General features: G+C 32.9%; 3 protein-coding genes and 2 long non-coding RNA genes across 9 annotated transcripts; all 5 read left to right on the top strand.

Moving 5' to 3' along the window:
• The first annotated feature begins 2145 nt into the window (after positions 1 to 2145).
• LOC140048390 (uncharacterized) lies at positions 2146 to 2943 on the top strand. The gene is made up of 3 exons (XR_011845072.1): positions 2146 to 2248; positions 2362 to 2522; positions 2629 to 2943. It is a non-coding gene; the product is annotated as an uncharacterized lncRNA (long non-coding RNA).
• A 3603-nt stretch (positions 2944 to 6546) lies between these two features.
• Positions 6547 to 11567, top strand: LOC140063512 (cytosolic Fe-S cluster assembly factor NUBP2 homolog). 5 transcript variants are annotated; one of them, XM_072109863.1, is made up of 10 exons: positions 6657 to 6855; positions 7464 to 7571; positions 7738 to 7883; positions 8067 to 8155; positions 8341 to 8450; positions 8854 to 8925; positions 9075 to 9157; positions 9432 to 9542; positions 9780 to 9849; positions 10287 to 11567. In XM_072109863.1, exons 3-10 carry the CDS (start codon positions 7743 to 7745, stop codon positions 10427 to 10429), a joined length of 819 nt encoding a protein of 272 aa, XP_071965964.1. In that variant the 5' UTR covers positions 6657 to 6855; positions 7464 to 7571; positions 7738 to 7742; the 3' UTR covers positions 10430 to 11567. The 5 variants fall into 5 exon arrangements, with proteins under 5 accessions (XP_071965966.1, XP_071965964.1, XP_071965963.1 ...); XM_072109865.1 differs by lacking the exons at positions 6657 to 6855; positions 7464 to 7571 and adding an exon at positions 6547 to 6589; XM_072109862.1 differs by lacking the exon at positions 7464 to 7571 and having other exon boundaries at positions 6658 to 6855.
• A 1943-nt stretch (positions 11568 to 13510) lies between these two features.
• On the top strand, positions 13511 to 16446 carry LOC140043300 (mitochondrial dynamics protein MID51-like). Its single transcript, XM_072087801.1, has 7 exons — positions 13511 to 14257; positions 14470 to 14506; positions 14807 to 14852; positions 15519 to 15563; positions 15813 to 15859; positions 16020 to 16071; positions 16382 to 16446. Exons 1-7 carry the CDS (start codon positions 13659 to 13661, stop codon positions 16444 to 16446), a joined length of 891 nt encoding a protein of 296 aa, XP_071943902.1. The 5' UTR covers positions 13511 to 13658.
• A 1702-nt stretch (positions 16447 to 18148) lies between these two features.
• On the top strand, positions 18149 to 18962 carry LOC140043308 (mitochondrial dynamics protein MID51-like). Its single transcript, XM_072087813.1, has 2 exons — positions 18149 to 18656; positions 18904 to 18962. The coding sequence occupies exons 1-2, from the start codon at positions 18149 to 18151 to the stop codon at positions 18960 to 18962; spliced, it is 567 nt and encodes a 188-aa protein (XP_071943914.1).
• Positions 18963 to 20316: 1354 nt separating this feature from the next.
• Positions 20317 to 20924, top strand: LOC140048401 (uncharacterized). Its single transcript, XR_011845073.1, has 3 exons — positions 20317 to 20337; positions 20447 to 20492; positions 20688 to 20924. It is a non-coding gene; the product is annotated as an uncharacterized lncRNA (long non-coding RNA).
• Positions 20925 to 21510: the final 586 nt, after the last annotated feature.

Here is a 21510-nt window from a genome sequence, read left to right on the forward strand (position 1 = left end):
ATTTTATGAGGAGGAAGACGATGAGGAGGAAGGGAAGGAGAAAAAGAACAAAAAAGAGGAGAGGAAAGCAAAGAAGAAAAAGGAAAAAGAAAAGAAGGAAAAGAAAGATGAGGATATTAGCGAAAAGAAAGAAAACAAGGCCATATAGATGGCTGCAGTCGCGTGCTTAGTGTTTACTGACCGACCGACCAACCTACCAACTGACCGAAATTACTGAACATGTTTAAAAATGTTGAAATGTTTAAAAACAGTTATTTTTTTTAAATTTACACGTGCGTAGCCTGTCACTTTTGACGTGCTCGTATAACGTAATTTCGAGTTGAAAAGTAAGTCAAGAAAACAGAAATCGGTCTGTCTGTCGGTCCGGTATCACTATGCGTTTTATCGCTTTCTGACCTTATCTTGATATCAGTTTAATCTAGCTAAGTCAATTTTTCACAGTATATTCCTTATGGCCAGGAATCGATATGGTTACGTTTTCACGGTGCGCAATAAAAAATTACGCGGTCTACGCACGATTTAACGAAATCACGTTTGTAATCATCAAATCAAATCAAATCAAATAAACATTTATTTCTTTCATTCATATTTGAGTAAAAAACATTATAATTTCTGATATTTTATAAATAAATATTTTTTTTTTTTTTTTCAGATTTAATACAGTAAATCATAATGTATAAAAAGATAATTCAGTTATATACAAAATGAAAGAGGCAAAAAAACCCAAGAAAGTATCGATCAATTGGAAACAAAAATCCAATTGAAACTTGTATGTTGGGAAGCCATGTAAGAAGATTATATACTTATATATATAAATGTAAACATATAACTACACATATACATAAAGATCAACAGACACACACACACACACCAACAGAAAAGGAAGCAATTTCGAAAAAGTTTCTAAAGTTAAAAAAAAAAAAAAAAAAAAAAAAAAAAAAATATTCATATTCACAACCATGAATCACAATTAAATAAAATTTGGTACTCATAAATTTCACGGCATAAATCATCATATGGCAATACAATTACGTGCGTAGCGCATGTAACGCATGCGTACGCGCGCTTAAAATTTTCAAAATTTAGTTTCGATGAAATAAGAGTACGTTTCAGGCAATTTTAAGCGTTTACAAAATTGCCATGAGTAACAAAACCACAAAGTAACGCGCGCACGCGCATTTAAAATTTTAAAATGCGCAAAATTCATTTTTAATCAACTTTCTACGTGTTTCTTGTCATTTTGAGCATGTCATTTAATTCCCATACGCGCGCATATTTTTACGCGCGTGGTGCTCACGTAGCGTTAAATACATACTTTTTTCGCGTGATTTATGTTTTTGCAGCCTTTTCTAATAATTTTACCATCTTTTAAACAATTTCGACTTAAAATTACGTCATACGAGCACGTCGAATTGGATAATTTGCGCACGTTTTTGATGAAAAAGTTAAAAAATTCGTCAAAATTATGCCTTTTTAGTCGCGTGGACGCGACTATAGTTCACTATGTCGGTCGGTCTGTCTGTCGGTCTGTCTGTCGGTCCGGTATCATTATTCATTGTAGCACGCGACTTAATGGCTGTTGGCCTTGTTATTAGTACTACTGTGGCTTTCATATTATTGTTTATGGTAATTTAAAAACAGATGAACATAACCATTTTGTTTACCTATTAAAGTCCGAATCGGCAGACAATATCATAACCTTAACACCAATTCAAAGATTTGTTGAGGAGGAAGAACTCGAAGGAGAAGAGAAGGTAAAAAAGGAAAGAACAAAAAAGAAGAGAGGAAAGAAAAAGAAGGGAAAAAAGAGAGGAAGGAAAAGAAAGACTAGGAGAAGAAGGAAAAGAAAGAAAAAAAGAAAGAACAGAAGAAGGAGAAGAAGATAGAGGAAAGGAATAAAAAGAAAGAAATGAAGAAGCAGAATGAGAAGAAAAAGGAGGGAAAAGGTATGATGATAGTATTTTTCATCTCTTAAATCAATTATAGTTATATAGTGAATAACAATATTAATAGAAATTACATAACTTCGACTGAAATAGTTAATTATCAATGCTATTCAGATTCTAAACAAGAGTTGGATAGACAATTATCTTCTACTGCACAACCTGGCCGAGAAGGAGCAGCATGTAATGCATGGGCAGGGAATGAGGAAGTGAAGGAGATTGTATTACCAAAACCTAATTTCTTCAATGCATTAAGAGGAAAACTAGGATTTAAAGACAACAATACCAACACCATCAAATTTATAGTAAGTATACGATAAAGCTGTTGATATAGAACGTATTGATTTAAAATGATAACTGAAATATTGGTAAAACAAATATTGCTTATTTAAAGTGTTTTATTACTTATTCTACTTAGGCTGACTTCGATGATATTTAATGAATATACTGAATCAGTGCCCCACCATAGAGCAGTCTTAGGACCTCCTACAACACTTTTAAACCAAAGAGATACGGTGGGCAACTTCATTCTAGGGGTGGATGCTGCCACCTCTGGAATGTTCTAAGTTTTTAGTTAAGGTGAGACATCTTGAAATTGTGAACATTTTTTAATTGATATGACTTTTATTGGTCAGTATTGATGTTATCTTATTTTAAAAAGTTGTATTTATTTTTCTCGTTGCAGGAATGGTTTTTGTGTGACTTTTAATGGCGGTTGGTTTGTGGGGGAGATAAGTGTGTTTGGGTAGGTGAATTTTTTAACTATTCAATGACGCTTTTTTCATCTTTTGACATATTTGTTTTCTTGTTGGGTGGTTTACCACATGGGTTGGTTATGTTATTTGTTTTGGGGTATGACTGCTGGGTTTGGTGGTGCTTTTATTAACTTACTTTTGCTGAAATAGGGATGTGAAACATTGCAAATTATATGAAGGAAATTACATCTAAGTGGAGAGAGTAAAACAGATGTCTTTAATATGGTTTTTTAAGCGTAAGCGTAACATATTACATGTTTTGGCATGCTAAAACGTTTTTACTAGGTGAACTAAAGATAATACATTAGTACAAAGGCAATCTGTTTGTTAAACATTTTTATTTTATAATGTACAATACAACATCAGTACATATTATTTGTTAGTTGAACAAAAAGAAATCTCATCATTGTATGGATCATAGTGCCAAACGGTAGGCAGTCTGTGACGACAAAGGTTATTTGCCATTGAGGATGAATGCACTGGGAAGAGCTACCATCAGTGGGTGTATACATAGGAGCGAGTGTTCTATAACCCAATTGTATTCCGAATGCGTATGGGTCTGTATCTGCTGTTTCGTGGTTGGTTAGATGTGCATTCATTTTGAATCTCATAGAATTTGTCTGACTTAATACATTGAAAAGAAAAGGTCGTTGCAACTCGAACACGGAGAATTGTATCACTCTGTTAAAGACGCATGCCTATGGTACATGCTTAACATTTAACGCAACCTCTGATTGGTCTAATATTTGAATAAATTAGCATCTCTTTTGGGACATCTTTTTTATTTCAGTAATATTGATCTTTACTACAAATGGTGAAATTTTGCTTTTCACTAAATATAGTAACATTATGCAATCGCAGAAACACTGACTGAACACACTGTATCTTAATTTAAGCTCCTGTGCAGGCATGCGCAGTGTCAATCCGATATAATCACAGACTGTTTGCTTTTTGCTATGAATTCACTATGGTACTCTTTAAATTTGACATAGTACAATGATAGGGTTAAAATCTTGCAGAGTTCAACCTGAGATTGCCTTTCTGTCTTATGGTACTGGTACTTAACATCAACGTAACGTACTGTGCACAAACAGTGGAAAAAATGCATGTATTTATTGCCAAACCTGAAATAGAAAGAGTTTTAAAACACCAACTAGATTCGAACGAAAATTAACAAATAAAACAATAGCCATCATTGTTTTTCTGCCTACTAATAACATCTAATCAAATAACATCAATTTATGTCTTATAATAGAAAAGTTTGTCATGTTTGCTCAGAACTCTCTTACCGAATGGTTTGCTTTTTTCACACCCCTACTAAGCAATTGTGTGTTGATAACTGACCATTAAGCCAATCGGCCTGCTACATTCATTTAATGTCATTTATGTGAATTTCCAAGCTACTTGTCTCGGATATTGCCCGGAAGGAAATTAATCGATAATTTTTCGAGCTAAAATGAAACCTGCCATTATATTCATACGAGTTAAACCCATTTTACTTGCCGCCTTATTTATATATTTAAAGCCACTCGTCATGGAATAAATTATTATATATTGTATTTGAAAGTGTCCGTATTTCATTAGTGTTTTTAGTACTGTACCACTAAATATTGAAGAATACGCATACTTAGAGACGTACGACATAGCACAGACCATGGGGTATACTCTATGCACAGACCGACATACCGTAGATTGACAGACAGACCAGCATAACCGATATAATTTCTAGTATTGAAGTAGAAAACAATAGATTCAACTTAACCGAAAAGCATTATTACGTTCCATTGACTACTGAACGCAGAGTCACACAAAAAGAATTGATGCATTTCATCAAATACTGCGGCAATAAAATATTGGTGAAATTGCGTGAAAAAAATAGGTCATTTACCTCTGACCCGAAAGTGCATCACTATGGCAGATCTACTGTATCAACTAAAAAGTAATTTTTGCCAGAATCACCTAAAAATTGGGTTTTCATATGTACCAAAGTACAGTATGACACACAAAAATCATGGCTAATGGCAATGTGACTAAATTAGCTTATCTCTCAGATGTGTGTGACACCGAATGTAAGGTAATTAAAAGATCGATTGATTGAATGATTATAATAATTGTTTTTTTGCGGTATCTGCTGTAGGCCTACTTCTAAATTGTTTATTATAAATTTATTTTAGTTTTATCAACGTTGAAATTAGGTCACGACGTCGGACAACCCGATACACTACGTCATTATTTTAACGTTAACGTTGAATTCAGTTTAAAGTGTGTGATACTTCGTGGTCGATATCTATCGGTACAACGTCACTATTCAACGTTAAAATCGAGGTTGATGTCTGAAAATCCAAGGTCGATATCTACCATCGTCGACAACGTTGATAAAATGTTGAAAGTCTGACAATTCAAGGTCAAAACAACGTCGACTATACTCCTGTTAGTTATAGACCGTGTTCGTACGGCGATTGAAATACACGTTTATTTGGTTTTTACCCTTGGGGTAAAACCCATACGACGTTCGTACGAATAAACAAAGTACCGGTAAGCTGACACGAAACCAATTAAGATCGGAATTCTTAGGTCAAAAAGCGCCCTCTGTGCGTCGACCCATATCAATTGACATGGCGTGTTGACAAATTCAACTGGATATTGCATGTCGTTTCGCGCGCGAATCGTTCAATTATTATTTTTCAATCGACAACCAGACCTATATATTTATAATACATCGAATACAATTTACTTTTTAAATAAATAATGATCGAAAATCCTGCTAACGTATGTTGTTTGTTGACCACGTGTATTTATCGTGCGAGCCGAACTATTGTTGTGGAAATTCCATTTAATGTACACGCACTGTACCCCTCTTGTAAAAATCACCACGTGTATTTATCGTGCGAGCCGAACTATTGTTGTGGAAATTCCATTTAATGTACACGCACTGTACCCCTCTTGTAAAAATCACCACGTGTATTTATCGTGCGAGCCGAACTATTGTTGTGAAAATTCCATTTAATGTACACGCACTGTACCCCTCTTGTAAAAATCACCACGTGTATTCATCGTGCGAGCCGAACTATTGTTGTAAAATTCCATTTAACACGCACTGTACCCCTCTTATCGTGCGAGCCGAACGGTTGATGTGGTAATTCACAGACACCAGGCTACCACAATACAGAACTCCCTGCCGTTACATGTACATTATAAGCCACCGATTCGCAAGTTCAGGTCACCGGAAAAAAACCAACGAGTTGATTATTTATATATAATTTTACAAAACAATAGATATACATTCGCATTCGCAAAAAGAACATTTTAAACAATAATTGTTAAACAATCAGAAAGCTTATTTGAGGTCGCGATTTGACATGATCCCGTTAACGCTTGATTAATTATACCCCGAGGCAGCGTGTAATTGGAATGGGATTGAAATAACCAGTAAAGTTGGTGGATTTTTCATCCAGATGGTTTTCTAATTTTTTATAGCCAGAGGCATAAGTTAATTGCCACACGCGACCTCACAGTTGGAAGTACACGGTAGTTTCAGTCCCGTCCGAACGGGCCCATAGTAATCTCATTTACTTTAGCAGTCCGTGACCAATTATCTCAGTCTGTATATTTTTTGTTGGTCAAATAATTGAGAATAAATATGAAAATAATTTTATGGCATTTTTGTTTTATTGGCTCCATGGTTTAACCAGGGAGTTGTTATTAGAACAACTCCCTGGTTTAACAAGTTGCACCAACCATTTTTTTTTTGCCATTAACAAAGATACTATCTTTGCCATTAATTAAATAAATTAATATACTGCCCTCTTTAGTTCCATTCTAACAATAATACACAAACACAATTTTTATCTGTGTATCAGAGGTGTATCATGTGCGATTTGTTTAATTTTGGTAGCTATTAAGTCTAGTTTAAGTTACCCAAAACGTAAACAAAGTTGTTGTTGTCAACGAAATAAAAAAACATATAATTACTCAAAATGTATTTGTAGTAAGAAAGGCTGGATAACTAGCCTAAAATAGACCTATCATCAGGGCCTGGACTAGGTCTAGGAATTGTCGACTGAGGGCGCAATTTGTTTACAACGTTCGTGGCCAAAAACGATCATTTTCGGAGATGTTTTAGACCTTATATTTCGAAAACTACAAGTCAGATTTTCGTAATTCTTTCTTTATTGGAATATTTAAACAAAATACTAACATATAGTGTTTAAATTGGTTGAAAAATAACAACTTTTAATTTTGCATCGTTATCCCTACTAGCCTAGGCCTAGCTAGGAGTAGGCCTAGCCCTAGGCCTAGCTAGGCCTAGTAGCTAGCTAGTCTAACCTGTCTAGCCCTATGTTAGTTTAGGAGGCTACTCTACTGTACTAGCCTAGCTAGTTAGTGAGCGTGTCTACTGTTTTAGACAAGCCTAGCTAGTAGTATTAGGCCTAGAAAAGTAGTAATACATTACGGGATCCACTACTAGTAGGAGGAGGCCGTGGCCATTAATATTTATTAATAATAATTATTATATTAAAATATAGTAGCTTCTAGTATTCTACTCCAAATATACTGTATGTAGCTGTATAATATAATAAATAATTGACTATCTAGATGGCCTCACTAGTTAGTAGTACTTGTACAACCCTACCTACTCAAGTGTCAATTTTTTAGAACATGTTTGACCATTGATTCATCAGTGGAAAATTATAAATTCCATTTTAATAGGCCTATTTATGTCATTTGCATATAAAATATACATAGAAATTATGTTTGCTCCCAGATATAGAAAAACAGATTTCAAAGTGTCGCATTGCTTTCGTACAATATACTGAATGGCTGCTGGATAAAAGCTGTTACGAAACCTATTTGTACGAGAGATGATGGACTGGTAACGTCTACCGCTACGTAACACCTCAAATACATTATGCATGGGATGAGTAGAATTTTGCAATATAGAATGTGTTTTTTTAATTAATCCATTTTCAGATAGGGTTATCACTATAAGTTTTTTGAAATTATAGGCAGATTTTTGAATATTAGTTATGTTTTTATAGGCTAGATGGAGGTAAATGAAACATCAACAAAGGGTGGACTTGAGAACATCAAACATGTCATCTTGGTGCTGTCTGGCAAAGGCGGAGTTGGTAAAAGTACCGTGGCAACACAGCTTGCATTGACGTTACGCAATGCTGGCCAGAAGGTTCGTCATATATTCCTTGTAATAATATGTAACAAAAACCTATGATTTTTTAACTATTAGTTACACAGATTGGGTTATAATGTTATTACTTTACAAATGCAATTAATAAAATACTGTTACAATTTTTCTTAATTATGGAACCGAATCTTCTATGAATGACCATTCCTCACTTATGTTTTACAGGTTGGTATATTAGATGTTGATCTATGTGGGCCTAGTATACCAAGAATGCTAAATGTTCAGGGTAGAGACGTACATCAGTGTTCTGCCGGGTAAGATTAAATTACTCAATGCAATATACACTTATTTAATCTTGTAGATTTTGGTGTTGGTTGTATGAGGTATGATACAGAAAAGGTTGTAACTGTAAAAAAAGACTTTACATAGAAGTGCACTATTTCTATAATTTCTTCTGAAAATGCTATAGTAACATTGTCTACTAATTAACATATTCCAGGTGGGTACCTGTGTATGCAGATGCAGAACAACGACTTAGCGTTATGTCAATTGGCTTTTTGTTAGGTAACAATGATGAGGCTGTTGTCTGGAGAGGACCCAAAAAAAATGGTATGTATATATCGCAGTTAAAAGCTCAGGAGTGAGTGAACGAGCGGTTAAGACAATGGATCCGTAATGAAGTGATGTAGCCATAACATCGGCAAGGGTTCAAGTCTCACCCGCTCCATGGTTCTAGTGCACTTTAAAGAACCTAGTACCTCTTTTGAGACGAGTAGGGGTAACCCCGGTGTACTAATACATCACATCCATAATGATCATAACTGGGCCCTCTGAGAGACCAGTCTTTGACTGAAGAGGTCACCCAGTATAAATAAATAATAACAAACCTACTGTAGGATGTTATTAATCATTTTTTTAATAAATAAAGATGATGTTGTTATCCACTATTTTTTTCATCTATAAAATGGGAATTGAAATAATCAAATATTTTTTTTATTTTTTTTTATAATAGCAATGATTAAACAATTTCTGACTGATGTGTACTGGGGTCATCTAGATTATCTTATTATTGATACACCGCCAGGTATGTCAAACTCAAGATTAAATTATACCTTCAAATTTTTTTTTCCGGATTTCACAGATTTCATACATTTTATTAATTATCACTTGTGTCAATTTTAGAATCAAAGAAACAACCTTTTTTAAAATAATTTTTTTGTTTTTGTATCATAGGAACCTCTGATGAACATATTACAGTCATTGAAAATTTACAAGACCTGAAACCAGAGGGCGCTGTGCTTGTAACAACTCCCCAGGTTGGTAATAATTCTGCAATGGCAAACTTAAAAACACTCCTCATGTTGGTAACAATTCTGCAATGGCAAACATAAAAACACTCCCCAGGTTGGTAACAATTCTGCAATGTCAAATTTAAAAATACTCCTCAAGTTGACAAAATTATCCAATTTAAAATTAACACCATTCTATTATGCACCGCATATTATGCAATTATTAATGTTCAGTTTGCAAATCATTTGTGTATGATTTATGCCATCTTAGACTCAATAAACATTTTTCTTTATTTTGTAGGGGGTTGCAATCGGTGATGTTAGACGAGAAATCACATTTTGTCGCAAGACAAAGATTCCAATTATAGGAATTGTTGAAAACATGAGCGGATTTGTTTGTCCTCATTGTGCAGTAAGTAAAGGGGTTTGGGGTTTCTGTTGCCTGATTTATTATTGTCAGATAGAAAACATATCTACTAAAACTTTTCACAGTTGAATTAAAGACTGAAAAAACGCTTAATACAGTATGAGAGGATGGTAAACATATGAAATATAGGGTGAAGTGGCAAGTGCGCTAGGTATTAAACAGTCGATGTATATGTTTTTTGATAGACAAGTGTATAGTTTTTGTTGACATTTTGTTTTCCAGGAATGTAGCAATGTGTTTTCCAAAGGAGGTGGTGAGGCTTTAGCAAAACAGTGCAATGTTCCATTTTTAGGTAAACAAAAAAAACACATAAATTAAATAATGTGGTAGGCTTAATTACTTGTCAATCTACTATGCTTATACTGAATAATGAACAAGTGTAAGCATTAAGCAAATTAATTACTATACTAATTAATTTGTGTGTTTTTTTTTAGTGCTTTAAAATTACAAATCAAACTCTTCTACCATTCACTCAAAAGGTTTTAAATTCTGTTGAGATTCAGCAAACATTGTTTGAATTATGAGTAATGTCACAACCCTAATATATATTTAACCTTTTGTAGTGGGTGTTGATAGTTACTACTATAATAACAATTGTCCCACTGTACAATATAGTTATTCACAACCCGGATTTTCACATAACTGCATTAGTTACAAATGAGCAATATATACTAGTTATTGTATTTTGCTCTTTAAAGATTTATGTTTCTTTTCACCTTTTATTTTCAGGTTGTATTCCACTTGATCCTATGCTGGCGAAAACGTTAGAAGACGGACAGAATTTTATAGATTTATTTCCCGTGTCAAATACTTTGAAATCATTGCAAAATATTGCTGTTATGATCACAGAACAACAAAATATAAGAGACTAAATTTTACTGTCTTTCTTGGCATAGAAATTCAAAGAAATAGGCTGTGCACTGTCGTAATGTCTTACACAGTGTAATAATATAGGCCTACCTACAGCATCTTTGATTAGTAAGTACTTGAAGGTTAATGACTTGAAAATACGCATGGATCTTGCTATATTTAGCTTGATTGTTATTTATACATAAATTTCATACCATAATAAATAATAGGCCCATATTTTAATGTTTTAAAAATGAAACAAGCATATATGCCTACATATGTCTAACAAAATGATAAAATAAAATAAAATGGCTAACTATTGATATACAGCAAAGTTTGACTAATAATTTCTCTACTAATGAAGTGAGGGTAGTAGGAGGGTGTGGGTTTATAAATGGGGTTGGAAGGATTAACTACAGTGTAGTTGGCGAATGGAATTATGAAAGTAATTAATTTTAAATTCTTTATTTAACAAAAAACAAATAATAGGCCCATATGTTGTGTTTATCATAATAATGCTTATTGGATTGGATCCCACAATATAGCAATAATAAATGATATAGCATAGATAGGCCTCTAAGCATATCATTCAAATACTTAAACTTTGTATTCCTACTTAAACGATAAGAATTAAAGTTCAATCCACATTTTGTTTTTGTTTTTAATCCTCTACACCCCACAATCAATTAAAGCACTTGTAATAATTTACCTTTATTGTATAATAACCGGCCCTATTTTATATTTTTGTACCATTTTAATTATTGGTTATTTATTATATTATATTTTGAAAAAAATTCTTTTTATATAATAGATTAAACGTTAGTTACAAGCAAAATTATATTTTAAGGTGAATTATGAAAATGATAAAAAATCAAAAACAAAACCATGTTTAATACTGTCTATATACATGTCATGATAACAATTTCTACGGCATATCAAATGATATTTCATGTTTTGGAAAACGAGTTTCATTTCTCTCGTGTGTTACACAAGTACAGTAAAATAAACTTAATATTTCGATTTTTTTTTTTTTAATTAATATATGTTTTGTTGGGCGCTAATGGGCTTTCATAGGCTTCTATAGTGACGTCTTTAGAAAAAGTGGAGTTGACATAAAAATATACTGTATGTTACAAATGTTTATTTTGATTCTCTACCAAAAACGGGTCTCGGTTGTAAAAGACTCATTGGGCGCTCCGGAATGAATCGCGGCCGGATTGAAGCCCGGCGCGGCCGGAGTGAAGCGCGGCGCGGCCGGAGTGATCTGTATCGACATGTACACGTCGGCTAATAATCTGTAAGTAAGCAATACAAATTTTAGGTAGTGTTTTTGGTCGTTTTTCGTAATTGATACAACATTATCCAAACTTAATGTTGACATTGCAGTCTTCTCAGTTTTATAATACTGTAGTCACATCGACCAAACAGTAGCATGAAACAGTTTTGTAGGCTATTGTTGTATCAATGACAGTAGTTGTACTACAACTATCATAGAGTAGTGTGACATGACATATGCATAGACGATCGGGAAATTCCATGAACCTGCTGCAATCTCATATTACATTCATATATACTATAGGCCTACTGCTGAAATAATTAAACAAGTTTAATGCTTATTATAGCTTAATATTTATTTACATCAATTTGTTGAGGAAATTAAATTATATCTATATAAATAGGTATTGATACAGTTTTCAGGTGAAAATGGGCAATTCATTCGCAACTCTTAGAAATTGACAGACACACTCGACCTACACTCATATTTGACCCTTGTTAATGTACTTCTCAGTTTCAAATTACTATTTATGATATTGTGACGTCACTTCTGCTTTCGAAAATAGTAAAAAAAATCACTTAGATTAGAAAACATTTCGTTCTAGAGCTATAGAATAATAATTGTTTATGCTGTCTTTGATAAATTAATATTTTTGAAAAAAATCTAATCGAATGATTAAATTCTAATCGAAACATTAAATTCGTTGTATCATGACGCCATTTGATTGGACGTGTGCAAATATTATTTAAGCGTATAAGTTATCCCATAGTTCTAGGCTGAAAAATGTTTAGATTTCTTTTGATTTATGTATGAAAAATGCATTTAACGTCGATCTTTATCGTCCTAACATAAAATAGAAATAAGTCTGCACTGATGTTTAGTATCTTTTCGTATGTTAATACACTGTGCTCAAGTGGACCCAATTTGGAGCCAGGGGAGCACAGTGATATAACATGTGTATTAACATACGAAAATATATTAACATTCAATGACTTTTTTCTATTTCATATCACTGTGCTCTCCTGGCGCCAAATTGGGTCCACTTGAGCACAGTGTATTAACATACGAAAAGATATTAAAATTCAGTGACTTTTTTCAATTTTATATCACTGATCTCCACTGGCTCCAAATTGGGTCCACTTGAGCATAGTGTATTAACATACGAAAAGATATTAAAATTCAGTGACTTTTTCTATTTTATATCACTGATCTCCACTGGCTCCAAATTGGGTCCACTTGAGCACAGTGTATTAACATACGAAAAGATATTAAAATTCAGTGACTTTTTTCTATTTTATATCACTGTGTGCTCTCCTGGCTCCAAATTGGGTCCACTTGAGCACAGTGTATTAACATACGAAAAGATATTAAACTTCAGTGACGTAGGAGATCGCAACAAATTTAGATCACGGAAATGCCCCTATGCTTCAGAGTTGAACAAATTGTTTTTATCCTTTGAATCAGGTTAGTATTAAAAAGTAAAGTAAATTGCATATTGGTGTAACTTTGAGAAAACATGGTTGGAAAAGAAGATATTGAACTATCAAGGTATGATTCTTTATCTGTTGAACTGGGACGGTACTACGAACGATACGCAACATTTCCAGCTCGTGAAAGAAAGAAAGCGGCTGCAATTGTTGAAAAAATCAAATACCATTTTCTGCAATTCATCAAAAAAGAACAAGAAGAATGTAGCAAGCCGTACACATTTGGTAATCTAATGCATCAAGGTAGTAGCTACAAGGCACTGAAAGTGATCAAGCCAGACGAGTTTGACCTCTTGTTACCACTAATATTGGAGGAGGATGATTGGGAATTGAACACCCTATGGTAAATACAAAGCTCCAGGATATTTCTTCATAAAGGAAATCGGTGATACCTCAGAATACCCCATTAAAATTGTAGAAAATGGCTACTTAGGTCGTAATCTGGTGAAAAGAAATTTGCAATCGGTTGTACACAGAGCTGTGAATCATATGACAGACAGCTGTGACACTGGAGCCACACGTATCACTCTGAAAGTACACGGCCCAGCATTCCCACTTCGGGTTTGGTATGATTTTTACCAAGAAATGAGCATTGACATCGTCCCAGCAATACGACTTAATGATAGGTTATTTGTTTCAAAACGTCATCCACATGCTACTGACAGTCCCTTGGATTTGTACAATAACATGTGGCGTGAGAGTTTTTCTAAACAAGAAAAATATATCATTAAAACTATGGATAGGAAAAAGGAATGTCGCAAGAAGTGTCTAAAAATCCTGAAAACAATTCAAATTGTGAATCCATCTGAACAACTTAGATTTCTGAGTTCATATCATCTTAAGACATGCATGTTACATTTAAATAATGAATGTGTTGAGCCGTGGGATGAAGAATACATCGGCGATCGTTTTAGAGATCTGCTGTTGGTACTTAACACATTCTTAGAACGTGGGGTGATGGAAAGTTTCTTTGATCCTGGTATAGATCTGTTTGCAGGCCTAAGTGAAGATGGTATACAAAGTACCGGAGGATGGCTTAATAAAATTGTTTCTTCAGATGATCAAATTATTGAACAGTTGTTACATAGGTAAGCATGGTGCCAATTTATATTTTGTTACCTAATCAAATATTGATAGGCCTACCTCAATCAATGGTAAAGTTGATAAACTGAATCACGACACAACGTCCAATTCATATACCATCCGACCCACTTCACTGACTGTAATCATATCATTGTATACTGGGCTATTGCGGATACTTTTTTTTTTAAAGAAAACACATAATTATTTTATTTTTTAGAGTGAAACAATCAGAATCAGAAAGTCTTGGTAGTCCGGTAAGCACGATTATTTTCTAGGTATATCGCATAAGGCCTACCTAATAATAGGTCTATGCATTCCGCCCAGCATTTTAGGCATATTAAATTTGTTCAATATTAACGCTAAAATGAGGGTGAATAAATTATAGCAGTTAGAGAGTGAAGCCTTGTGAAGATTAAGATTGTCTGACCCTTTTTTATTCATCATCAAGGCTCGTCATTATGCGGATTTGAATACCGCCCCCGGGTAGCATCTTTCTGACGAAAGAAAATAGAATCTTGATTTTAGAATGTTAACGTCTCTGTTCTATATTTCAGGAGTGGAGAGGTATGATAGATTTGAATATGAACACATATGATGACGGTAATGCCTTCGTTACTACAATGAATTTAAATAGCAATAATTATAATACAGTTATGGCTTACGGCAAAATAATGGAAATTACCGTCGACATCCGTTATATTATTTAATTTGATAATAACAATTTCAGAAGTTTCTTCGTATACTAGTACTAGTGCAGAATCTGAAAGTAACTCATGTGATGAAGGTACTATTCTTTATTTAATACAAATTGATATTATATTCCAAAGGCCCATTTACACTAGGACGATAACGATCGACGATAAATAGATAAGCATGCATTTTATTTACATAACACAAAAGAAATTAGAAGGTTTTTCGTTCTAGAACTAATCATTTATGCTGTCTTTGATAAAAATGATATTTTTAAACTCCAATTAAATAAAAACAATAAAATCATTGTATTGTCACGATATTTTTGCTCTTGCTAATCATGACGTCATTTGATTGGTGGACGTGTGAAAGGAAGAATAGATGGTTATTCTCAGTGTTATTCTATAGTTCTATAATGAAAAGTTTTCATATTTCTTCTGTTTTATGTATTAAACATGCATATTTGTGTCTATTTATCGTCGATCGTTATCGTCCTAGTGTAAATGGGCCTTAAACCTCGTGTCTGTAATTTGTCGTCGTTTAGTACCAATAAACATTTTTTTTTCTTTTAAGAAGTTTTCTATGATGATCTAGAATCTGAAAGTAACTCAAGTGTGGAAGGTGATGCTTTATTCACTGAATTTAAATACCAATATAGACTTATAACTGTAGGCCTACATGATTGACAATCATAAATGTTTGTAATTTTTTTTTCATGTATTCTTTTTTGTATGAAAGTAATTCATTTGAAAAGGTATATAAAAATAATTTTTTTACCACCGTTAAGTTCTTTTTCACTGTAAAAGTACGCCAGATCTATTAGTGTTCTAGCATTTATTTTCTAAAACTGTTCATTTTTGGCATCTTTAGCACTATGTTCAGAAGATTACAATCCAGCTTATTACGCTCCGAATGAGGTAAGTACCTGTATTTTAAAAACAAAAAAGTAGGTCTGTAAGCCTTTGTTGATTTTATTTTATTAGATAATAATCACATTTTGATTATGTTAATAATAACAATATTACTAATAATTAACCAATGAAAATTATAATGATTTATGATAAACTTAATTTTTAGAAAGTGGATATTGAAGCCCAGCGGCCACTGATCCACAAGGGTAGACCTACCGGTAACGCTTTTATCCATATTTTCTCGTTGTTATTACAATCAGAATGTTTCTTTTTGCTCAGATGTACCTTTGAGTAAATTTTTCATCTCGTAATATACGTGACGAGAAATTACGAGATTATTGTGAGCCGTGCGCATGCGTAGATCAGTGAGCTAGCGTTTGCTTTGTTGTTTGTACGATTGATTTGGTGCAAAGTTAATAAAATTCCAACGTTATTTGAACCTTTTTTAATAATATAAACTGTAATAGTTTCTTTTAATTTTAGTTTACTATATTTCTTTCAAATGAAGTCAATGGTGTTTTTTTTCAGAGCAAGTGGTGGAAATGAAGAAGCCGACAAAACAAAGATCGTGTGCATGTTGCTTAATTAGTTAATTTGTTGTGTTTATCATAATAATGCTTATTGGATTGTTCCTATACTTTAAATACAAAAGTACCTGACGTGAATAATCTTTACCTGAAACGTTCAGTGTTAAAGCGACTTCAAGATTTTTATTTAAAGCCAATTCCCACAAAATAACAATAATGAGTGGGACGCCATAGAGAGGACTCTGAGCATAATCATTAAAATACTTAAAAGTTGTAGTCCTACTTAAGCGATAAGAATTAAAGTTCAATACACCTTTTTTTATTTTTCAACCAAATAGGAACTTGTAATAATTTACCTTTATTGTATCATAACCAGCCATATTTTATATTTTTGTACCATTTTTATTAGGCTATTGGTTATTTATTATATTCTAACAAAACTACTTTTATATAATAAATTAAACGTTAAGCAAAATGATATTAATAGTATTGTATTATACTTTAATAATTATAATATTTAATTAATAATATTTAAAAATATTTTATTTCCTACTTTATAGGCCTACTTGTTATTCCTTATAATATTTCACCTTACTTTTGCTATATACTATACAGAGTCCAGTCTTAATGAATATAGTATTCATATTCATTCATTCAATTTATTTCGGAATCTCTGGTCTATAGAAAGTAACATTATACGTATAAATAAAAAATAATAAGGTGGAGGTGAATTATGAAACGGATTGATTTTAAATTCTTTATTTAATAAAAAACAAAACCATGTTTACTGTCTACATACATCTCATGATAACAATTTCTACGGCATATCAAATGATATTTCATGTTTTGGAAAACGCATTTATCCTATGCAAGTATACAGTAAAATAAACTTTTAAACGTTTTAAATTAGTTTTACATTATACTTACTTCCCATCCCTGTATTGTTTATTTTCACTTTTGGTTTATTTCGAACTTTATTAATTCGAAATTTCAAATTAATAATTCGTTATTTAGAATTATTAATTCGTTATTTCTGAAATTAATATTTTGGTTGGTCCTAATGGGCTTTCGAAATATAGTGACCTCCGTAGTGAAAACCGTATAGTACGTACGTATAGTCCTACAATATTCTACGTACGTGATCATTTGTTTAAGCCATGTCCCTCTGGTAATAGAAATATTCGATTTTGTTGCAATTGTTTGATAAAGGATGTAAATAAACTCATCCAAAACGTTAATTACGTATATCAAATGAACAAAATAGGCTCACTTTTTGACAATAGCCCCCTCTCAAAATTATTATTAATATTATTGTTGGAAATCGATGGGATGATGAAGCCACGTAGGTTATTTCATCAGCGTACAAAGTTGATATAAAAATGTAGTAGAAGCCGTACGTGTTTTTGTTTGATTTTCGTAATAATTATACGTATTAATTATCCGACGTAGTGTTGACGTGTTGTTTTTATTATTGTGAAGTCAATCAATTAAACAGTATATCGTAGGTATTATTTGCAGTTTATGTCCACTCATTGTAAATTCCCTAATACGACCTAACGTCACTAGTCGGACCTGTCAGTTAATGGTTGGGTTAAGAGCGTATCCAAAAAGCTACATCAAATTAATATGCAACTTCAGGGTGCAACTTCAGGTGATAATATTCTAATTCTCATCCGCCCAAGCAGTTTCCTATCCAGTTCCATGTCTAAATGTACACATTTCCACTCGCCCTAATTGCATATAATTACGTTTTTGGTTAGGGGAGAAGATGGTATTATCGGTTGAACTGAAAGAGTACTACAATGAACATGCAACATTCTCAGATCATGAAAACGTGAAAGCTAATCAGATTGTTGAAAGAATTGAAAACTTTATTAAACACTTTTTAGAACACACAAAACTGGAAGAACTGCCATACACATTTGGTAATCTACTGCATCAGGGTAGTAGCTACGAGGGGCTAAAAGTGATCAAGCCAGACGAGTTTGACCTCATGTTACCACTAAAGTTAAATGAGCCTGACTGGGAAATAACGAAACCTTACGGACCATACGAAACACCAGGATATTTCTTCATAAAAAAGAAACGAATCTATTTAAATCCAAAAGAGATCAAACAAACATTCCAATCGATTTTACAAAAAGTAATCAATCGAATACAACAAAGAAATACTATAACTTTGCGAGCATCCTCTGGCCCTGCACTAACACTTAATGTTTGCTATGATGACAATCTAAAAATGAGCATTGATATCGTTCCAGCTATAAGCCTTAACGGTAGATTATTTGTCACAAAATGTCATCCAAATGCAACTGACAAAAAACAGGATTTGTATCATAACATGTGGCGCGAGAGTTTCTCTGAGAAAGAAAAACATATCATTCAAACTATGGATAGGTTCAACGAATGTCGCAAGAAGTGTCTAAAAATCCTGAAAACAATTAGAAGTATGAATCCATCTAAACAACTTAAATGTCTGTCTTCATATCATCTTAAGACATGCATGTTATATCTAAATAAAAGGGATGTTGGCCCATGGAATGAAGCATACATCGACAATCGTTTTAGGGATCTGCTGTTGATACTTATCGAATTCTTAAATCGTAAAAGCATGAAAAATTTCTTTGAACCTGGTATAGATCTATTTGCAGAATTAAATGAAAAGGCAATAAAAGATACCAAAGTGTGGCTTAATAATGCGATTATTGAAGATTTGCTATGTAGGTAAGCATGGTTGAATTAATATTTTTGGTGTGATACCTACTGCAATGTATTTAACGTTGATCATGCCTAGCACATTACTATCATTCATGCCAACCACTTTACTAACTGTAATTATTTTACTTAATTGAAAAGGAATAGAAATTATTAAACATTGTTACAAGCATGGCACCATTTTATATTTGTTACCTATCTGTAATCAAACATTGATATCCAAATCAATAATCAAGTTGATCAATACTGAATCACAATACCCATTCATCATACCTTCCAACCCATTCACTGACTGTAATCATTTTACAATTTGTTAAAAAAGGAAACACATTTTCATAATTTTATTTTTTAGAGTGCAACAATCAGAATCAGAAAGTTCTGGTGGTCCGGTAAGCACGATTATTTTCTGTTTATGTATATCGTACCTAAGGCCTATGTATTGCGCCCAACATTTTATTTAAATTAAATATGATATTAAAGAATTTGTTATTTTGTCCTATAATATTAACGTTAAAATGAGTGACTGAATTCCATGGGCCCCGGGTAGCATCTTTCTGACGAAAGAAAATAGAATCTTGATTTTAGAATACTGTTAACGTCTCTGTTCTATATTTCAGGAGTGGAGAGGTATGATAGATTTGAATATGAACACATATGATGACGGTAATGAATTAAATAACAATAAGGGCCTAATTATAATACAGTTATGGCTTACGGCAAAATATGGAAATTACCGTCCACGTTCGTTATAAATTTTTATTTTCTCTAAATGCTGAATTTTTCAATACATTTTAAAATGGTGTTATCGTATACTAGGGAAGACTCTGAAAGTAACTCATGTGATGAAGGTATTCTTTATTTAATACAAATCGATATTATAATAATTCTAGGCCTCATGATTGTGATTTTCGTTATTTGTCGTCGTTTAGTATACCATTAAACATTTTTAAGTTTGAAGTTTTCTATGATGATCTGGAATCTGAAAGTAACTCAATTGTTAAAGGTGATGCTTTATTCACTGAATTTAAATATCAATATAGACTTATAACTGTAGGCCTACATTGATAATCATAAGTATGTTTGTACAGTAATTCATTTGAAAATGGTTAACATTCAAATTGTTTACCACCATTAAGTTCTTTTTTTCTTTGTAAAAGTACGTCAGGTCTATTATTTTCTAAACTTGATGTTCATTTTTTAGCAACTAATTCATCAGTAAGTTCAGAAGATGTTCTGAATGACGTAAGTACATGGGTTTTTTTAAATTTTATTTTGTTAAATAAATAATCTCAATTTTACTAATAATTAACAAATGGAAATTATAATGATTTATGATAAACTTCATTTTTAGGAAATCGATATTGAAGCCCAGCCACTGATCAACAGGCCTACCGATGGTAATGCTTTTATTCATAATTGTGTCGTTTTTATTACATTCAGAGCGTTTTTTTTTATTGCTCAGATGTACCTTGGGTAATATTGTTTATAGGCTAATTAGTATATTTGAATATAATTTATGTTTTTAAACTGTAGTTTCTTAGATTTATTTTACTTATTTCTTTAAAACGGAAACCAATGTATTTTGTTTTCAGAGAAAATGGGCATGGAAATGAAGAAGCCGACAAAACAAAGATCGTGTGCATGTTTCTTAATTAGTCTTCTTGTTGTGTTTATCATAATAATGCTTATTGGATTGTTCCTCATCTTTAAATACAAACGTACCTGAATAATCTTTACCTGAAACTTTCCGGTATTAAAGTGACTTTTTATTTGTACCCTTCCCACAAAATAACAAATTGAGTGGATGCCAGAGGCCTTCGGAGTCTTAATACTTACAGTGGGAAAGCCACTTCGCGTTTTGACCGTTAAATCGTGTAAAATCGACTTACTTCCGCATTGACGATTTTGAAGCGCCACCTATCGTTGAAAACTGAAACCACGATTTTTCGTCGCCTAGCAAATAAGTGCTGTTTTATTTTAAGCTCTCATGAATATTTAAGAACCGCCCAACATTACCTATTATGGTAAAAGCATTTCCTAATAAGTATAATTGAATAACCAATCGGTTTCTTTCAAAGAAACCGAAGCTAATACAATACATTCGGCGACTGAAGTCGGGACTCGTGAAATTTATAAATGTGGTACGATTTGACTACTGTTTTGTTGTCCATTTTCTGAATAGTCGGAGGTACATCCCAACAAATTAAAACAATTATAATCAATTGTTTTATCAAGAATAATATTAGTTTAATCGAGTATGATATATTTCTATCCTGTTCAAAATTTGTTGGTGTATTCTCAGGCCTCGAAAGGTAGGTACATTTTCTAGCTGTGAGCGTGGTTTCGGCAACGCGAGACACGTGTGTCAGTATAGGCGATAGCGAGACGTGTGTTGTACTGTGTTGATGCTGATCC

Source organism: Antedon mediterranea, chromosome 1, assembly GCF_964355755.1.
Source record: "Antedon mediterranea chromosome 1, ecAntMedi1.1, whole genome shotgun sequence".
In the NCBI taxonomy this organism is placed as follows: domain Eukaryota; kingdom Metazoa; phylum Echinodermata; class Crinoidea; order Comatulida; family Antedonidae; genus Antedon; species Antedon mediterranea.

Bases quoted from the DNA above. Each gene is read 5' to 3' on its own strand.
- LOC140043300 (XM_072087801.1), top strand. From the start codon at position 13,659: ATGACAGACAGCTGTGACACTGGAGCCACACGTATCACTCTGAAAGTA. The intron at 15,564-15,812 runs GTGATGCTTTAT...TGGCATCTTTAG, and splicing joins AAGTAACTCAAGTGTGGAAG to CACTATGTTCAGAAGATTAC. The intron at 16,072-16,381 runs GTAACGCTTTTA...GTTTTTTTTCAG, and splicing joins CCACAAGGGTAGACCTACCG to AGCAAGTGGTGGAAATGAAG.
- LOC140043308 (XM_072087813.1), top strand. From the start codon at position 18,149: ATGGTATTATCGGTTGAACTGAAAGAGTACTACAATGAACATGCAACA. The intron at 18,657-18,903 runs GTAGATTATTTG...TCTAAATAAAAG, and splicing joins TCCAGCTATAAGCCTTAACG to GGATGTTGGCCCATGGAATG.
- LOC140063512 (XM_072109865.1), top strand. From the start codon at position 7,743: ATGGAGGTAAATGAAACATCAACAAAGGGTGGACTTGAGAACATCAAA. The intron at 7,884-8,066 runs GTTCGTCATATA...TATGTTTTACAG, and splicing joins TACGCAATGCTGGCCAGAAG to GTTGGTATATTAGATGTTGA. The intron at 8,156-8,340 runs GTAAGATTAAAT...AACATATTCCAG, and splicing joins GTACATCAGTGTTCTGCCGG to GTGGGTACCTGTGTATGCAG.